At 38.8% G+C, this 20,900-nt stretch overlaps 1 protein-coding gene across 1 annotated transcript in view; it reads right to left on the reverse strand.

The window, feature by feature from the left end:
• Positions 1–20,900, reverse strand: part of cdh7a (cadherin 7a) — a 73,041-nt gene that overhangs the window by 19,208 nt on the left and 32,933 nt on the right. Inside the window, exons 5-9 of the mRNA XM_055202106.2 lie at positions 19,646–19,813; positions 18,977–19,164; positions 14,204–14,457; positions 13,583–13,719; positions 4,460–4,581 (exon numbers count right to left, since the gene is read on the reverse strand). Of these exons, the coding sequence (XP_055058081.2) occupies positions 4,460–4,581; positions 13,583–13,719; positions 14,204–14,457; positions 18,977–19,164; positions 19,646–19,813 (869 nt within the window). The remainder of the gene's footprint in view (positions 1–4,459; positions 4,582–13,582; positions 13,720–14,203; positions 14,458–18,976; positions 19,165–19,645; positions 19,814–20,900) is intronic.

Here is a 20,900-nt window from a genome sequence, read left to right on the forward strand (position 1 = left end):
GGATGGGGATCTGGGGACCTCTTTCAGCAAGCCATCTGTTTTAGAGTCGGATGCAATGATGCGAAAATTTCCCGCTAACTCATATCACCCCCACCTACAAAGTATAGGTCACGATGGTCGACTGGTCGATTAGCGATGTGAACTAGGCGACCCGATGCTTATTGCATTTGGAAAATGTACATAAATCCTTACAATGAATGGCACATAAAAGAAGCGAAACAATTTAACTTGCTCTATAGGTTTACCATTCAACAATTCCTTTTTTCTGGCTTTTTCTGGCAATTTATTCAAATTCAAGGTCTCTATATGCTGTCTTTCAGAAAGGCTGGCATCATGATGGAACAGGTGTAAAGCTCTAAATGTGCAAATGAGGCATATGAAAACCACGCAGCTGATATTATATACTCACAGACAATGTAACAACAGGCAGACATCTGCCGAAAGAGAGCTTATTTTCCCTAAGATGCAAATCATTGACAGCATTCGCAACTGTTTTGCAAGGTGCTGAAGTGACAAAGAACGTGGAAGTGTCATTATTGTTTGTGTCTCACGGCACACATCTATCTGATCAAAATTCCTCGTCTAACAGCTGCAGGAACGCCTCGTTCAAAGGCTTTGACTTACAGATTTAGTTTCCAAAAGCACTCCAGGATGTCTGAGAGCCTCTTTGCTGCAGGTACAGAGGTTTAAGGGTTGTGATAAGGACAGATTCGTCGCGCTTATACTCGCAGGAGAGATCTGTTACCGAGACTGCGTCCGCTGACTATCGCCGCTGCATCGCTCAAGTGGCACCATGTTTAAAGATACAAGGCGTGAGTCACCGGGGAAGCAATATGATTATGAAAACATACAGGAGCTTTCATCTCCATTCAGAGAAGGACAGACCAATCCACTGTTCCTCGGAGAGGTGAGAAAGTAATTTAGCCTCTAATATAAGAGAGGCCTTTGAAAGTTAGTGATGGAAGTCGGAGGTGTCCAGAACACAAACAGAATCTTGTGGGATTTCAGTAATGCGTTTCAAGGCTGAGATAGCATTGGTGAAGGGAGACCACCAGCACCTTTTCACTTAGGCAAAACAAACATGATTCACTGTGACTCTGGGACACGGGTAGGCCAGGACTAATTGTTATGGCGCAGACAATGATGCTACAACAGGGGATTGTATCTCATGCTCAGTAGACCCTGCAGCCTTGTTTTGTTTTCTCTTTGTTTTGAGGGCTCTTACGGGAGAGATTCTTTTTTTAGAAAAAAAGAAAAACAGCTTTCATTATCCCTTTCACGGCTCCCAAAATAACTGATTAGATCAAGACAATTTCTGATACACTAACAATAACGTTGTAATGTAATAAGCAGGAATTTCAAACAGCTCCGCCAAAGCGCAACTATTAATTCTCCGCTAAATACACACGCCGTCTGTCAAAAGATGTAAATTAACCAATTACACTTTATAAGTAGAGTTTGACTAACTGGGTATATTATCAAATTCGATTTTTCAGAAAACATAATTTTCCATAAAAAAATAAATAAATTCTAGATCAACGTTGCATCATGTAAATAAGAAAGTGCAGCTTTAAAAATTTCCATCAGGATAGAAGAAAATTTCCTGAAGGTTTGATTTATTTACTATATATTACATTTACACTATAATCCAAAGTGACTTACCGTGCATTTAAGCTATACTGAACATCTACATTTAAACTATATGTGTTACATTTAATTAAAGGGATAGTTCGGCCAAAAATTATATTAAACCCACGATTTACTCCAGGGTTCCCACACCTGTTAACTTCAAATTCAAGGACCTTACAAGGACTTTCTAGGTCCAATACCCTCGAATTCAAGGACTAAATGTGGGGACACATTTCAAGTGAGAGCAAGGTTACATTGTGTTATCTTTTAAAGCTGACATAACACAAGACGTTTTTGCCAATCTAATGTTAATCTTGCCTATATATAGAGTAGTATTTCATCATTCATGACCAAAGAGTCTTTCGTTTAGTCAGATTTATAATAGAAAAAAACAGCCTTTCCGATTTTTGGTGTAAAAGGTCGAACACTTGAAGGCGTGGGTAGGCGGAGCTGAAGAGTTACGAGTGCGCGCAGCTTCAGATACTACTTTTGGATTTACAGCCGACATAGATGGAAATCAAACTTTAAATTTTGTTTTTTTAAATAACCAGCCTTATATTATAAATATGATCCAGAATCGGATACTTAGTCAGTAATGGACGAACAGGAACAATAGCAGCAACAATTACAGCAGGACGTCTCTATCAGGTAATTAATCCTTGCTTGTTTATCCGCTATTTTAATAAAAAAGCAACATAATCCAGTTTTAAACTGCATTTACCCGTTTTAAAAGGTATAAATGTTGTAAATGCAGTACAAAGTGCTGTTGTTTGTGTTGTATACATTACATGCACGTATGCGCGATTGCAAACAAAACACGTGAGATTTTGAATTACTTACGCCTGTGGTTGTGACTCCTAAACGGGGTCTTTTAAAGTTGTGACCGCTCCAATAGTTGTAAGAAAGTGGAAAATCCGGCGTTAAACTGAGCCTTGTTTGTAAAGCAGTCCTCTCCAAAATACAGCCAGGTAACCAACAAACTCATTCGCAATTACGTTGCTGTCGGGGAAAAAAAGAATCTGCATCCACTGTTGTCTTACGACAGGGAAAGCTAAATAAGGTTTTCTTCTCCTTACATCCAAAAACACACTTCTTTTGCTAAAACAAAGTTGTTGCGTGCTGTGCAATAATACCGGTGACTTCTACTCGACGGAGCTATGCTAATGCACGTTCGCGCTCTCACTTGACGTGCAGGGCAGGCGTGCTTTTCTGGGGGTAAAGGCCCATAAAAGGAATATGGGGTCAATCAGTCGTAACGGATACCCCCATTTGAAAAAAACTTTCTGAAACTTGTAGGAAAAAGGAGGCGTGAGTTTGGCTCAGAATACTCTGTTACAAGCTCAACTGCTTTTTTGACACTTTGCTTATGTTTAGCATGAGGACTACAACTCTTAAACTGTGTTAATAAGTGAGAATGCATGAAATAGCATGAAACCTCCCCTTTAAGACACATTATTACAGTTCCCTTTCGAGGGAACTCGCGCTGCGTCACTGCGGTGACACTTTGGGGACACCTCCAGGGGTAAGTGCATCTGAATGTGTAAATCAAATTCAACCAATGGTAAGGCTAAACAACAAAGACACGGTGACCCGAGAGCCAGGAAGTATATTGCTATCTGAAATATTGCCAAAGACGGTGTTACAGGGACGCAGGAGGTATTGTCAAGGGAGACGCAGCGTCTCGTTCCCTTCTCAGGGAACAACAGTTACATACGTAACCCGAGACGTTTTCATGTGTCAAACACAACTATGCAAAAAAGCATTTTGGTATGAATCAACATTCACATCCAGAATATATAGGCATTTTAAAGTGAACAGTTTAGCATGTGTGCTTAAAAGGCTAGACATTTTATGATATTATCCTACACTACACAGGGAATAATGTGGATTTTTTTCCAGAAAATTTCTTGCATAAAATACATTTAAGCACTTTTAATGACCTGTGTCTATATATGTATATTCTCAAAAACGTCCCAGGGCCTTGAATTTTTCCCCCAGATTCACAAACTGCGGTTAGTAGACACGCCCCTTACTGCTGATTGGCTACAAGTGTGCTTTGGTAGTCAACCTTTTCCAAAATGCTTTTCAAAAATCATGGACCCCGCCTTTAAGCTATACTGAACATCTTCATTTAAACTGTATGTGTTACAACCCGCAATATTTCCGCCGCTAACCCAATGCCCTACCAACTGTGGTTACAGGAACACCAATTATACCCTAAATATGTGTTTAGCATGTGACATTCATCACAGCAGTGACATTCTCACAAACAATCACGTCATGAATGTGACCGACATTGCTGGGGAATTTAGAAACACTAAACTGTTTATTTGCATGCATGCCTTCTGCTATTGGCCGCTGCAGGACCTCATATTGGCTACTTGACACAACGGCAAGCTCCCCAACAAACCAATTTCATGCCACAGTCACCTCTGTCTCATTTGCATTGGTGGAAGGCTTTTTCCACATGAGCACACAATGTTTTGATCCCCTGATTAAAGTGATCTGCAGCAGTAAGCCACATGAATCCTGTCGCTGTAATTTTGTCCATCTGTGTCTTTCTGAGCTCTATAATGCCCACGAATCAGTACCAATGTCCATTTCTGTTGGATTTTCTGATGGAGGAATTCGAAGATAAATCTAAGTATGCTAAAATCAAGATTAAATGACTGAAATATAATTTGGAGTATTATAACATTGGTTCAAACATCCACAGCTGCACACCGCAGTGCATAATGGTTCTCATTTAGTAGCTACTATCAGCAGACATGCATGCATAGCTTGACATAAAAGCCTTTATGTTATGGGCATAAAGAGTTTGCTACAGTACCTGTCCTGGTCCAGCGGTTTCACACAGGTAGGTTTCATACTCTATGGCAAAAACCGGTGCGTTGTCATTGATATCCATCACTGTGATTAGAGCCACACCTTTCCCCACCTGTGATGGATCCACTGTAAACAGAGGAACAATATACATAATGTAAATACCAAAAAGACACAACATAATATGAACATTTATTAATTAAAGATATGAAATTTTCCATTGATATCGATAGCCGATTATTCAGACTGATATATTCCGATACTGATGCTGATACTGATAGTTTGGTGGTTATATTAACTTGTGTTAACTAAATTCTGAAAATTCTGAAATTCGGAAAATTGTATTCATTTATTCGTGCCCATGGCATGAAATTCAGCTTTTTTCGTGACTTGAGCACGAATGTCTTTTTTGTGTCACTCGCACAAATTTCTACAAATAGTTTTTCGTGTCTGTGGCCAGACTCTCTTTTTCATGTCATTTTATGTATTGTTTTCTCATTTATTTTTCCTATTTTTAAATTATTGTCGCTTGGGGTTAGATTTGGGGTTTGGGTTAGGATGTACTTCTATGTATTGATTTCTACATGTTTTTCTTCTGCTTTTAAAACAATTCTTGCCTGGAGTTGGGGTTAGAGTTGGGGTTTGGGTTAGGATGTCTAAAAATGAAACAGAAAGGGATTCTAACCCCAACCCCAAGCGACAATGGTAAGAAAATAGGAAAAAAATGAAAACAATAAAATGACACGAAAAGGAAAGTAGTGCAACGGACACAAAAAACTATGTATAGAAATTTGTGCGAGTTACACAAAAAAGACATTTATGCCATGGACACAAATAAATTAATCAAATTTTGCATGACTATAACACAACTTTCCGTCAGATCAGTATGTTTTAAACTATTGGTCGATAGCCGATAATGTGAAAAAATAGCTTTTATTGTTCATTTTATACCATTTACCAGGCTGATATTGCTGATATTACAGTGTTTCCTATACATTGATTAATCTGTGGCGGTCCACCACAATCAACACTGTCCGCCACAAATAGATTTTTCATGATTCCCATTTACATTTTAATTTTACTATTTAAAACATCTTAATTCAACCTCCCTCCTCCCTCTCTCTCGTTGCGGTCAGCACCTCAACAGTGCACGCCCCTCCCCTCTCTGTTTTACGTGCAGCGCCAGTGCGCCTCTCTCACATAACAGTGAAAAGGATTTTAGCTCCGCGTTCCTCCGTGGACTTTCTTTTTCGCAAAAACGTCAACAGTCACGGATGTTATAACAGAGAAGACGACTGATCATGTTCATGACTTAACTAAAGGTTAGCAATAGTGTTTCCCACACATACTCGTTCTGGTGTGAGTCTGTGTCCGAGCTCTCTCCCTACCTATGATGCAGTATGCCCGTGCACGTGTTCTGTATTAACAGCAACCGTGTATTCTCTCATATTTATGAATTTGGAACAAATTGTCTGCGCTATACGCGATATACAATAAAACTACCACTCGTATTTAAATAAAAAAGCGCTCATAACACAACAACACTGATGAGAAGAGCATCATCAGTACAGCCTCAATGTAATGTATTATGATTTTTTTCAGACGATGTCGCATTTTTAGCAGCAGTTAAAGAAAGAGCTGGTTGGATTAAACAGAGAGTTACTAGGTCGTGGGTCGTTACTGGGTCCTGTTTAGTCACTATTTTATAGACAACATAACAAATAATATGTAGCCTAAAATAGCATTCAGTATATACTGCAATATAATGTGACAGATAGCCCTATTCGGACGGGACTCTTTTACAGGGGTAAACTCTCGTCTGCACTTGCACATTACCTTGCTTCCTGATATCACATGTGCAAACACCATGCCATGACACAGATGTGGAAAACGCGAAACACTGTGTTTAATTTCGGTTTGGGGAGAACGTCAGTTTCAGAAACAGTTCCGTGCCTCTGAGAAGTAAATTTGTGTCGTGTTATTCAGGAACTGACTTGACACTGACTTGTTTCTCCTAGAACACAAGTAAATGCTTCATTAAGCGCTTTTATATTTAAAAGAAACCCGCAAATTAACAGGAAATGATGCAATTTACGTGTATATTTACAGCTGGTCTATTCGCACAGGATTAGTATTACCTGAGGTAATTTCTCCGGACATTTTTACAGAAGGTAAAAGTCGCCGTAATGATTTCTGACATGGAGAATTCATACAGGACTAAAATCACTGAGAAGCTCTGATAATAATTGCTTTCTCCCACCTCCCTATGTAAAACTAATCCCGTCTGAATAGTAAAACACGACGCAATGACGCCACATATATGCTCATCGGCGTGTGACGTCATCACAGCCACAGTCTCTCACAATTCTGTGGGAAACACTGTATAAGGCTGCATCCCTAATATTAATATGGGACACGATGAAGAAAAACAGGTCTTGGTTTTTCCATGTTTTCTCTAATCTATCCAAACATCACAGGGAGTGTATTTGCTCGCTACCTTTGCCTTTGGCTTGCTCACCTAAACAACTCTTTAATTATATACTCACCTTTATGCTATTTTAAACATTTAAGTTGTTTTTTTTTATATTTATGATATTTTGTGAACATAACTCTGGGTAAACTGTAGGTTGGACATTCTGAGACACTTGAGAACCAATGGCATTTGATGTTTCATCTTTGCACCATATTTGACTTAACAGGGGAAGATTACCAGTAATCATCGCTCAAAGCTATCTTAGGGCTTCAGGGATCTTGGAATCTAGTGCATGGACACACAAACTACTTCTAAGGTGCTTTTCTAGTGCTTTTCTATCTTTTTATGAGATTGACAGTCTGGTTGCTTTGAACTGTCATTATATGGAAAAAAAGTGTTGCACTGTACTGTATATGCGAGTGTTTGAAGCAAAAATATAACAGCGGCAGGTTCACTATGGTCTTTCACACTGTGTGTTTTTACTGTTTATTACACGGCTCTCTGGAATGCTTGATTCTGATTGGTCAGTTGAGACATTTGCAGGTTCGTTCTTTTCAAATAATAACCGCTCCAAAATAATAACGCATAGCCGGACTACTTGCACGAGTAAAATCACTCCGCGCCAATAAAGATCAATAAAGATTACTGTCTGTTTGGCGCCATCTTGTGACAAACACTCGACAACCACGACAAGACACAGAGAGCTTACTGAGACTGAACTTGACCAAAAAGAGCATGACAGCTACGAAGCCAACACACACAAAAATACAGAATGGGGATTAAAACTTCTCAAAGACTGGCTAAAAGAGAAAAAATGGAGACAGACAAGTATGAAGCAGCGGACCTTAATAAGGTATTACGATCATTTTATGCATCTGTGCAAAGTTTCGCGGAAGGATAAAAATGTTAATTTAAAACAAATATGCCAATAAAATGTTTAAAATTCATATTCATGTCCAGTTTTTTTCTTATGTGGCAAGTAGCCGTGTAATAAGCGGGATAATGTAGAGGCAGCCGGTAGTTATTGGGAAATAAGCCCCTTCAGTGTGATACAAGACCCTCCGCTTCGCGTCGGGTCCTGATCACACTGTCGGGGCTTATTTCCCAATAACTACCGGCTGCCTCTACATTATCCCTTACATAACAGCTGCGGCTCTATACAGAAAATAAAGCTTTATATTAGTAATTATGCAACACTTTCCTTGAATGAAAGAAACACATCAATAAAAGTTATATATAAAGATATACATATACAAAGTTCATTTACCATCTGCCAAAACTTCTACATCCCACACTTAATATAACTAGTTATTTTAAATATTTCTATATATTAAAAATGTTCTTTCTTTTCCACAATCAGTATTGTGCTGCAGTAGCTAAGAAAGAGGTAAGTTCTTGATTTTCCAAACCATAAGCTCTGTATCATGTATTTGTTTACCCCTCTATACTTGACTGAAGTTTTAAATTACAAAAGCACACATCTACTTATTTGCTGTGTCAATAGACACTTCTTCTGGCAACGGCATGCTGTTATTATGTGTTCCCTGGCATACTCAAATTCAAATAAAAACATACTAGACAAAGTTTCAGCATTATTATTCATTATGCACATCAAGAGTGTACCATCACTGTAAAGCATAGTTCATCCAAAAATGAAAATTCGGTCATCATTCACTCACCGTAAAGTTGTTTAAAACCTGTATACATTTATTTGTTCTGTTGTAACCAAACCGTTCTTGAGCACTATTGACGTGCATAGTATTTTTTTCTTATTATGAAAGTCAATGGTGCTCCAGTTTCCTCAGAACAAAGAATAGTATACACACTCTAAGAAAGGATGTGTTAATTTTTTACACATTTTATTTTTTGTGTTACTGTGCATTCACACTGCCACCGGTGAGAGCGTCAATAAAAGCTCTGGCTGCCCTACTAACGACACTATAGAAAAGGTGTAGTGGACGCTCTGACGCTCGAATGCATTCTCTGGAATCCTCTGGAATCTCTGGACGTTTCCGCCTTCCGATTGGTTGCCGCGTAACCGTGTCATAGCTCATTACCATAAAGTTGAGCTGATTTCAACTCTCCTCGACGCTCGCATCGTACATGACGCACCACGTCGCTGCTCAACGGGGCTCGCCGCCGGCTCTCATTGAAAATGACTTCCGGCTACTTTGATACACTTTTGCACATTTATGCTTTTAACACATTATGTGTCATATTATGTTGATTTTGTGTTAAAATAAAACACAAGTTGTGTTAAAAGTAACACAAAATGTGTTGTTTTAATAATAACACATAGATGTATGGATTCTGCGACATTGAACGTAGTGTGTTGTCCCTAAACTAACACTGGTGTGTTGGTTTTAACACATCAGTTCTAACAGTGCAGAATTGGAAAAACTTTAAGGAGTAAACAATGACACCATTTTCATTTTTGGGTGAACTATCCCTTAATTTGCGCTTTTCCATTGCATAGTTCCAAACGGTTTGGTTTGGGTCGGGTCAGCTTACTTTTGGGTACTTTTCCACTGCGTTCAGTACGTACTGTAGTACTTTTTTTTAGTACGTACCTTTTTTTAGTACCAAGCGACCCGAGCTTATAACAAAACGTGACGTGAAAACACATAAGATCACTGATTGGTCTGAGAAAATCCTCACTACCAACGTCATCGCTATAATATAAAAGATTAGCTTTACCTTCGTGCTAGCTTGCGCTGTCACGAGTAGACCTGTTGTTATCTGTGCTCTGCTATAAGTTCCCAAACACCCTTTTAGCGAAGAAAAACATCGACAGGTTGAGAATCAGGAACACCATAACAGTTTTATCCAGATTTCCAGTTTGTGGCGGCACATCCCGTCGTCTGACGCCACGGGTGTTTGTACAGAAACTGTCATGTGAGACAGAGGTAGTAATAAAGGCAATGTGCAAACATCTATTTGTGGTGGTCAATTTTAATTTTGTGGCAGACTGAGAAATAAATGAATGTATACGAATGTACAACAACTCTCTAACGTGTATGATGTCACAGCAGTACGCAGCACAAATATAACTACACGCCTATAATCCCTCCCACTCCGAAGTGTTACTAAACTTGATGGAAAAGCTAACCGATCCAAAGTGAGGTGAGCTGACCCGACCTGACCCAAACCAAACCGTGGGATACTATGCAATGAAAAAGTGCCATAAGTGAGCATGAGCAGCGTAGCAAGAACAGGCTCATCACTGCTGCTGTGTGAACAAAGTGTGAACAATGTAACCTGCTAATATGTGTGGCTAAAAATAATCCTGTGTGCAGCGTCAAACAGGCCTTTTCTGCGTTTAGCAGGTCTGGGATAACATTGCATATAAGTAATGTAAATAATCACAGAATTGAATTTTTGGTGAACTGTTTCTGTAAGCCACTATTTTCTGTAAAGCTACTTTTCGTGTGTCCATCTTAGTGCAAAACACTTAAGAGTTCAACTCTATTGGTGTGCTGGCGGTAATGAGGAAGCTCAAGGCCAAAACACAACAAAGAGACTCCAAACTCAATAACTTTTTGGGGGGGATAAAATGATCCTAGAAAAGAGAAACATTGCACATAATATCTAAAGATTTATTTTAGATGTGGGAGATGTAGGGTTAATAATTTGACCCCTTCATTAAGAGACAAGGCCTCGGAAAAAGAGTGATGTTTTCCAATGAATTACACCATTACATACTTCTGCGGCACAAGTGAAATGGGAAATTAGTTGTTTTGTATCTTTCTTTAGTGTTCCCATGAGCCCAATGCCATAAAAAGACTACAGAAAATTTACTGCTGCAAAACAAGCAATAGAATATTTTGTGACATTGAGCTGTCGAAATAAATAAGACAATTGCAACATAATCCCATCTATCAGCAACTCAAACAGCAGACACAAATGGGCTTCTGCCAAAAACGAACAATAAACACAGAATAGATCTAATTTTATACAATTACCCTTTATGGTACATGCAGTACATGTGGGTTTTGTACATTAAACAGAATGTGCATCTGACTCTACTTTTCTTTTATTATTAAATGTGATATTTTGAACTTGGCAATCGACAAATTAACAGACTGCGAGAGGGCTTGGGGTTATTTCATGTTGTGAAACTATGCAACAGAGATTTCTCAAATGGTACTTTTATTTAAGCACAAGCCAACACCATACACCTGTTGAGGGCACGCCGCCTCTAGTCAACCAGAACACACACAGCTGTTAGTTTCCTTTGAGTGGGCTGACTACTAATGTTTTCTACTCAATTCTCGTATTCTACGTAGGCTTATAATGCATTCTGTCTTCTACACGATCAATACGTCAAAAGCATTAAAAAGCCTCTTGGTTGTGTGCTTATCGACATGGTTTAACAAAATACTTCATGCATATTTGCGAGTCGTCCTGTCATTCAGCATCTCATAATTCTGGCACCAAAGACGGTGAGGACATCGACTAGGACCAAATGTGGTCTTCAGCCAAATGAGTTGATGGAGAACATAAATAAATCAATTCTGCAGTTGTGAACACACAGCGGGCAGTGGGCTGGAAATATGCTGGCTCATTCCGAGATTTTCAATGAAAATGCAGTGATTTATTGTACTACACCAGCTTGCCTCTTTACACAGCAACCAGTTTTGTCTACCCAGAACTCTTCTGGATTAAGCAAAATGCACCCCCTTCCCCCCCCCCAAAAAAAAAACATGGCTGAAGTAAATATATGCCTCTTGCCTCAGGTATCTTCAGGCAAAGATATATAGAGCCCATCTGTACTTTACACACCTGCAGGAAACATGCTGAGTTGCAGAGAAACAGTGGTCGGATTGAGCTAATTCATCCATTAATGTGACTTTTTAGGGTAGGAGAAAACCCAGACAGCCTGGCACTGCTGGATTCGTATCATAACGGGCTTTACAATGTTCCAAACAATAAAACGGGCGATAAGTTACCTCAGAGTCGATGTGCCAGTGGCCATTAACCACATTGTCGTTCCAATGACTATAATGCCACTACCGGTGCCCCTGGGCATAGACTCGTAATTCGGCATGTTAAGTGCAGTCACAAATATAATAGGTTGTAAATTATTGACCAGAAAAAAATTTGGCACACACGGCAGCCCTCCTCTGACCCCCCCCCCCCCCCCCCATCAAATTTCGTTATCCTAAGAATCTAAAAAATCCATTTACCAAAATTGAGATTTCCTCCCTTATGATTTTCACAGCCATTAGCACCTTACCGAACACTGCCAGAGGACAAATGACTTTGAAGTTACCTTTAGGGTTCTCATTCTTACAAGCAAATAGAAGAGGACATTCCAATCTTCTCTGACAAAACTCATTTCAGACTGGTTTTCTACACGAGTAAACCTGCTTAAGAGTGACCACATTTGTGAATCTGGGTCAAAAATGTATATTATTCATCACTCAAGTCAACACGGTTACGTCTGTCTACAGTATGCAAGGATCCTCCATAGATATGTACACTAGATGTCGCCTTGGGCAGTTTATTGGACCGAATGCGTCAAATACAGCCGCCATCTTGAAACAGGGGAACTCCGCATCAGTGTCATTGTAGGAAATGGTGTAACGGAAATAAAATCACCATAAATCGTCATGAATGCGATTTTCTTGGTTTTCTTTTGGTTCGTTTTAACAGTCAGACATGTATTTGAGTCCAGAAAAAAAATAAAGTTTTGATATTTTTAAAATCTACTTTTTCTAACTATAATGCATAGTGCTAGTAGCCCTAACATCCATACGCAGCACAAAAGTCCGGCATCGTCCATGAATTTGAAGTATAGGCGGAGATAGCAGCGTTACCTAGCTACGTCCTATGACAAGACCCCTGTTCTAAGATGGCTGCGGTTGTGGCGCATGCTTAGAACCCCAAGACGACATCTAGTGTATATATCTATATGGATCCTCAAGAACAGAACGATAGGCTGAATACCAGCATCAAAGCTGCCCTCAAAAGGGTGAAAGCTGCAGTTTTGGCAATCGGCTACAATCAGGACGAGACTCGATCAAACCGAATGAACTCTGGAGGTGCCAGCGGACAGCGGTCACCTCCGTGGCACGGCATCTGTTCATAGCCTGGCTAGCGCGCTCGCACAGATTGAACGCTTACGCTATCAGCTGCACAAAACTCGCAGCTGTACCGAAACGAGAGAGAGACACAACACATGCTCACAGCACATGCTTTGAAAAATTGATCACTCCCGAGTAATGCTAAATGTTAGCCCGGGCAAAGCCTGCTAGTCTTGGGATAATGACATTCATTGGGGAATTGCGGGGAAGGCTTGAATTTTATCTCTTATTACAGTTTGAAGGATTTCATCCTAATAGAATTTTGAATTGCAAAAAGTGAAACGCAGCTGCTCGAAGCTCCACAATATGAAATGAAATTAAGAGTGAGCAGACTCTTTCAATGCAAAACTATGTTTGAATGGCTCATTTATGAAGGACAAATCAAGCCGTTTTGGACCGACCTTGGTCCATAACACAAAGGAGCTCTGCAGCATATGTACATTAATCAAATACCTTTCATATATGGTGGTTGAATACCATTCTTTGCTTTAGGAAGAAAACATATTTGTTTGACCTTAACAATTTTCCAGCTCTATCATTTTGAATATAATTTGATTAGGAGTTTACTCACAACTTTCAGTGGCGAAGATGGTGATGTTGTGTACAGCATTGACTTCTCTGTCTAATGCTTTAGCTGTGCTGATGACCCCCGTCGACCCCTCAATGTTGAAAAATCGCTCCAGGTCTGTGTTTCTGTCTATGGAGTACCTGAGTAAATACATGGTAAAGTCAGACCGACGTGGCATATCAAGCTTTCACTTTTAGCAGTTCTTGTGGATGTAGCCTAAAGCCATAGTTACAAGTGAAGATCCCCAGCTGGTCATCTGAATATTTTCCAGCGGCTCTTAGGCACAGAACTAGTTAATTATGAACATTTGTCTTTTAGCAAAAACACCTGAGCCCACAACTCATTTACAATCAACATTTACATCCACTCTTCTATAAGAAAAGGAAATAATTAAATGCAATAATAATGGCTTGCACATGTATTCTCTCGCTGTATCCGCCTATTGGGCTAATTCATAAAGCAATGCAATAAAACGGAAGTTAAAATGTCTATAAGGCAATTAAGGTTTAATGCTTTAATCTTTTAGTCTTTCTCGAGAATGTAATTTAATCTCGCCTTCATAAAAGCAGCATCGCTATGTTGTAAAACATCGTATAGAGCTCTTTGCACCAGGTCATATCCTACCTAATAGGGCTATTGGTGGAATCGGGGTCCAGAGCAGAGACGGTGCCTATGATGGTTCCCACTTTAGCAGCTTCAGAGACGACCATTTTACTGAGCGGGGAGGAGAAAATCGGAGGCTCATCTACATTCTCCACAGACACCCTCACCATTGCCGTATCACTGAACGGTCCTTGAGACAAGAAGCGTGGATCTATGTTCCTGTTGGATGCCTCGATTTTCAGAGTGTAGCTTGACTTTGTCTCAAAGTCGAGATTCTAAGGTACGGAGCACAAAAAGGAGGGTGGGGAAAAGTTAGTTTTGAATTACTAAACAAGGACACGGTGTCTGTGGCAAGTCGCACAAAAACAAAGTTCACGCTTGTGCGCGTAATGCGTCCGAACACCCCTAATGTTCTCCTCTTAACTCTCATATTTCACTTAAGTATTGCTATCGATTGACAGGACACAAAAAGAACAGTGTCAAAGCAGTACATTGATTTTAAGACAGAGATACATGATGTTGAAAATGTCTTGTGGAATACTTTCTCATATAGTCATTTATCACTCCTGTCTGCTGTAATATGCAGTGCATTGAAAACTATCTTCTGTGCGTGCTTCATATCACCGACAATACATAACTTCCCTAAGGGTACCACCAGATCTTGCACGTTTAACTGCGGCTTTAAAATGAAAAGTCAAAGTCAGTTAATTGTCGATTCGTTTCTATACGGTAGGGGAAGAAATAAAATGCACTTTCTCTGGAAACAGCAAATATTTAATATTGTAAGAGTCACCAGGGTTGTCATAAGGGGATGTTGTCACAAGGGATATACTGTATCTTAGATAATACAAGGTTTTAAGTGAAACATTTAATGAAAAAAATCTAGCAGTATGATTTGTAAGTGTATTAGTTTTGAACTTTATGTTCAAAACTAACCTACATTAGCAAATTATTGTCAATTCAATAATTTAAATGAAAATTTGAACTGTTTTCCAATGAGTGTAAACAAGGAATATATTTTATTTGGGAATAATTATATAGGAATAATTTTATTTGAAGGGGTGTGCATAAGACTGACGTGACACCTTCATAATCATGACATGTGTCGTGAACATGAAGTAGATTTTATGCACGTTTATGACATTAAGTGTCATTGTACAATTATGTCATTTTAATGCAAAGATGATTGTATGAGCAACCTGATCTCACGAATTTCCATGGCATAGTCACGGAATTTTGTGCTCATTTTTCCGTGGCATTCTCACGGATCTCCGCATTTTTCCGTGGCCCTGCTACGGACTGTCTTTTTTCGTGGCATTCTCACGGATTGGTTGCTCAACTGTTTTGTCCTATTTTCTTAACATTTTCGCTTCGGTTTAGGGTTAGATTTACATGAAATGACATCCCTACCCAAACCCAACTCTAACCCCAACGCCAGGCAACAATTGTTTAAAGTTTAGTAAATATAAAAGAATAAATCAGAAAAAATAGTATAAACCAATATTTAAAGTGACATACTAACGCAAACACCAAATCTAACCCTAAACCGAAGCGAAAATGGTTTGAAAATAGGAAAAAGCAGTTGAGTAACCAATCCGTGAGAATGCCACGGAAAAAGACAGTCCGTAGCAGGGCCACGGAAAAATGCGGAGATCCGTGAGAATGCCACGGAAAAATGAGCACAAAATTCCGTGACTATCCCACGGAACTTTGTGAGATCATGTTGGTATGAGATGTCTTTGTTATGACAACTTGACATAAACCAATACATTAGCTTGTCATAAATCTGTCATAAACATGCCATAGCAGAATAATTATCAAACTTAAGAAACTACTTAGCTTTATGGGTTAACATGACATTAAACTGTCAGTGTTTTAATGCTGTCAAATAGTTTTATAACAACATCATGAATATTTTTCTTGACCTCAACTACAGTGGTACAAATTGAACTGTCATAAAATGTCAATAAGTGTTAATTCTTTGTCAAATAATTTTAAATACCTTAACAAAATGCAACAGACACGTCAAAAGATTATACTTAACTTTATGTACAGGTATGTGCACAATACACACAGACGGTTCTGAAATTTTAAGACATACACTAGAAGAAAAACTAACAAAACCATTTAATTAATTTAATTAATTAATTAAATGTAATTAACAGTTTTCCAGTGAACCTGCATGCTTTAACCCATTATTGTACTGTTTTCATTTAATTTAAGGTGAATAGGTTTCCAAATACAATAAAATATCATTTTATCAATTATTATTATTATTATTATTATTATTTGATGATTAATATTATTACATTATTATGATTACAATTTTTACATTATTATTTAAACACCTGGTGGAACCTTAAAAAACATTATGAACTGAAGAATATTCATGATGTTGTTATTAATGCTTAATGACATTTAAATGACAAATTATATTTGTACCACTGTAGTTGAGGTCAAGAAAAATATTCATGATGCTGTTATGAAACTATACGACAGAGTATTAACACTTAATGACATTTTAATAGCAAATTATTTTTGTATGACTGGTAAAAAGTGGTCAGTTATGTTATCTTGGTAATGTCAAGTTGTCATGAAAGGTTATGATGTATTGGTTTATGTCAAGTTGTCATTACAAAGACATCTCAAACAATGTCGTCTTTGCATTAAAAATGACATATTTAAGTGAATGACGCTTATTAACAGTTGTCATAAACGTGCATAAAATCTCCTTCATGTTAATGACACGTGTCATGTCTTGCTTATGAAGGTGTCACGTCAGTCTTATGAATTGCAGTGTTACCAAATGTTCTGTATTTGGGGCATGTTGTCACAAAAAGTTTTAAATTAGTTGTGTTCTAAATCAATAATGCTAGAAATAATAAACAGCTTTTTATAGCCACTTTAGGGGTGAATCACAAAAACATTTAAACTGTCATTATTTACTCACTCAATATAAATGATGGTGAGCACACATTTTGTGGTACTTCCATAAGCAATTATTATGGAAGTCAATGGGTGCCATCAAATGTGTGGTTACCATATTTATGAAAATATCTTCTTTTGTGTTCAACAGAAAAAGAAACTCATACAGGTTATAAACAACTTTAGGGGAATTTAATGATGACTTTTGGGTGAACTATCCCTTTAAGGTATGTGCATCAATGTACAGATATGTGACAATTTGCCCTGGTGCCCCTTATAAACAGTATCGACTACATTTAAAAACATTACATTGCATAAAATAAAATATTATTCATGGAATGTCACAAATGAAAATAAAAACCCAGTTTAACAAGATATGATTATATTTTATGATTGTATTAATAAAACATTGTGCATGAGTATGGCTCTGAATATTTTACCAAAAAACATTTGCACCTGAAAAGGAAGGAGGGGTGAGTACCGGTGATAAAGCAAAGCTGTTAAATATCATGATAGCCTGTGGGAAGAAACTATTTCTGAGTGTTGTGTTTCAAAAGTCCCAAAGGTGAGAGGGGCAAAAAAGCTAAAGGCCAAAATATCGTCCTTCATGCTCTATCTGCTGCTTGCGGGGAAGTAACACGCTGAGCAGTCTTCGCGGCAGGGGCTTCCAGTCGGAGGAAAAGCAGTTTCCAAACACTGATGATTTCCTGAAGTCAACAATTATCTCTTTTGTCTTGTTGACATTAAGAGATAGCTGTTGACTACACACCATATTTCTGGGTCTCTCATCTCCTCTCTGCATGCGATCTCATCATTGTTGTTGATGAGCCCTAGCACTGCGGTGTCATCTGTATACTTGATGATGCGATTGCGAGGGTGCCTGGCAACCAAATTGAAGGTCGACAGTATGAATAATAGAGTGTGAGGACATGTGGGCACCTGTGGTCAGTTTGAGGTCCATTCTAAGTAAAATCTGTTTCTAGGTTTTACTAACTCTAGAGCAAAACAGATATTAAACAGTAAAAATATTGAGTCAATAAATATTTAGTTGTTTTGCATGCGAGCATAATGTCAGGGGTGCGATGTGGGTGGGATAGAGGTCTTGACATGGGTCATGACCAGCTGTTAAAAGTATTTCAATATTAAGGAAGTGAGTGCAACAGGATGCTAACCATTAAAACGTGCTAGCGTTGACCTCTTCAGTGCTTATTCTGCAGATGGCAGCCAAAGAAAAGAGTAAATGACTTTGTCAGAAATCAAAGGGGTCTTGATTTGACTTAAGCATCTTCTGTAAACACAAAAAACCTTGAGATTGACCCGTGACCTTACGTGAAAACACAAACTGTGGTAAAGTGTTGCCCTCACTAGCACAAAACACATCCAGTAAACCAGATGACACACACCATTATTGCAAAGAGCTAAAAGTCACAGTATTTTTCCCACTGCTGTGAGGTCCAATTGTCTGAGACACTTAGTGAAAATGCTTTTATTTTGCATTTTTTATTAACTAAAATGTGAACCTGACTGTGTAATACACTCTCATAATATTTGACTCTTTCGTTTGATTTCCAATCTTTGATTTTAATTTAATTTCAGTCTTTGATATTAAATGGTCGTTACATTATGTAGTATGATTTTAAGTAGAAAATATTAAATAAAAAAGCTTTTCATATTCGTGTTCACAAATGTTCTGTTTATTTCCAGGTCTTAATCAGATTTAGTGACTCCAGCCTATATTTTTTATGGCTGATAAAAGTAGGATATGTTTGGACCGGGCTGCCCAAGCACATCATTGACGCTCATTTATATGCTGTCATCATAGCAAAGGCCATAACAGTACATATAACGTTTGGGTTGTGTCTGGCCTACCTTCTGCAGAGTTATGACTCCTTCCTGGGTATCTTTGTCTGGTGCGACCCTGAACACCCCAAGGCCGTCGCCCTCTATAATTCTGTAGTCCATCTCAGCATTTGGTCCGATGTCAGAATCCAAGGCTTTTATCTTGGCCACCACCGATGCCACGGGCAGGGATTCAGGCACAGCAAACTGATAGGATTCTGCAAAAGACGCCCGGCAAACAAACACACACACCCACACACAGGGGTTATTGATGATGCTATTTCTCTTTTTTTCTTTCTTATCACCCAGCTGTTAGAGTCTGGTCTAAGCTAATAATGTATCTCTCTGCTCTGTGGCAGGTAAAGCCACTCTACAGACACAGACGGTCTAAGTCGTACACCCTCATTCCTAGACACATGCTGGTGATGGGGATGTTATCATCATGCGGCTAAAAATAGCGAAGGAAATGACTGTGATCTAAAAAAATCCCCTATTAGGTTTTACATCTCTATCCTTCTTCATTTCAGAAAATCTACCTTGTAATTGCACAGCAACTACAGCGAGTGATCTGGGTAATACAAGTTTAGCCCGAGTCATTAAGCTTCGTAGATTACTTGTATGCAAATGAACCAAAGTGACAGCGTGCATTAATGATGGATCAGGTCCACGTTTGTTTTATAGCTGGTAGTATAATCATACTCCGTGAGAAGCGGGGTGGATTGTCGTTAACGTCCGACAGCATGACCGTCACCGATGTGGTGCCCGAGAGCCCTCCCATCTGACCGACCATGTCTTTGGCTTGAATGACCAGCAGATATTGGTCCCGTGCTTCTCGATCCATGTTGGGCAAAGCCGTCCTCACAATGCCTGCACAGAAAAAGTGTTGCCTGTTTTACAGAACGTCCTATTGTCTGATGCATGTCATTCAGTATAATAATAATGTCCTTGCCAGTAGGAGCTACGCAAATGCGGCTAGACTACAGAATGAATTTTCCCCTTCTCATTTTAAGGAGATGGAGTGTGCATCAATTAAAATAGGATTACCATTTCGTAATCTCCCTAAAGCAAGGACCTTTACCAGATTTGTTAGTCCATATCATAATGGATCTCTCATCGATGAGTCAAATTCACCGGAGCGGGCGCAGAACTTTAAAATCAATTTCCTCCCCAAACCACTGTTAGTTTTGGATTATCATTGCTTTGCACACCCAAGATTGATTAAATAGTACATCTTTCCTTTAGCTCAAAGCAGCTGCGATAAATCTTGATCAATACACGCTGCTATTTGCTATATACCGCATCCTTTATTTTTTTTTTGTGGTGGAATCTTTAAAATTAGACCTACGCTTCGAAAAGAAAAAGTTTAATCAGGGTTTGTAATTTACACCGTTGATTGAGTCCATATGTGGAAATGACCTCAGTTACAGCTGGAGTGCTGATTACATTAAGGATTTCATTCCCTGTAATCAAATGGTAATGTGTGCCAGTAACTTCATCACAAGCCCCATCAACTTTTTCCGTGTTAAAGTGAGTCAATCAAAACACTGGTCTCTAGATATCTCCATGTTCCCATTAAAGGAACTGGTGGTTACCACGTCAGTCATGTTACTCAAGTCTAGATAATAGAAGTATGCGTTTATTTTCTTCTTTAACAAACCTATTATGTATATATGAAGAGTTTGGTTATTCAGTCATTTTTTCTCCCTTTTTTCCCAAAACGTGATGGGCCCTATTTTAACGATCTAAGCGCATTGTCTAAAGCACATGCTCTAAACAGGCGTGTCCGATTCCACTTTTGCTTATTTAACAACGGGAAAAATGGTTTATGCGCCAAGCGCACGGCCTAAAAGGGTTGTTCCTATTCTCCTAATGAGTAATTGGTGTGTTTTGGGCGTAACGTGCAATAAACCAATGAGAGGACCAGCTCTCATCCCCTTTAAAAGCCAGTTGCACC

This window comes from Misgurnus anguillicaudatus, chromosome 2 (genome assembly GCF_027580225.2).
Source record: "Misgurnus anguillicaudatus chromosome 2, ASM2758022v2, whole genome shotgun sequence".
Classification (NCBI taxonomy): domain Eukaryota; kingdom Metazoa; phylum Chordata; class Actinopteri; order Cypriniformes; family Cobitidae; genus Misgurnus; species Misgurnus anguillicaudatus.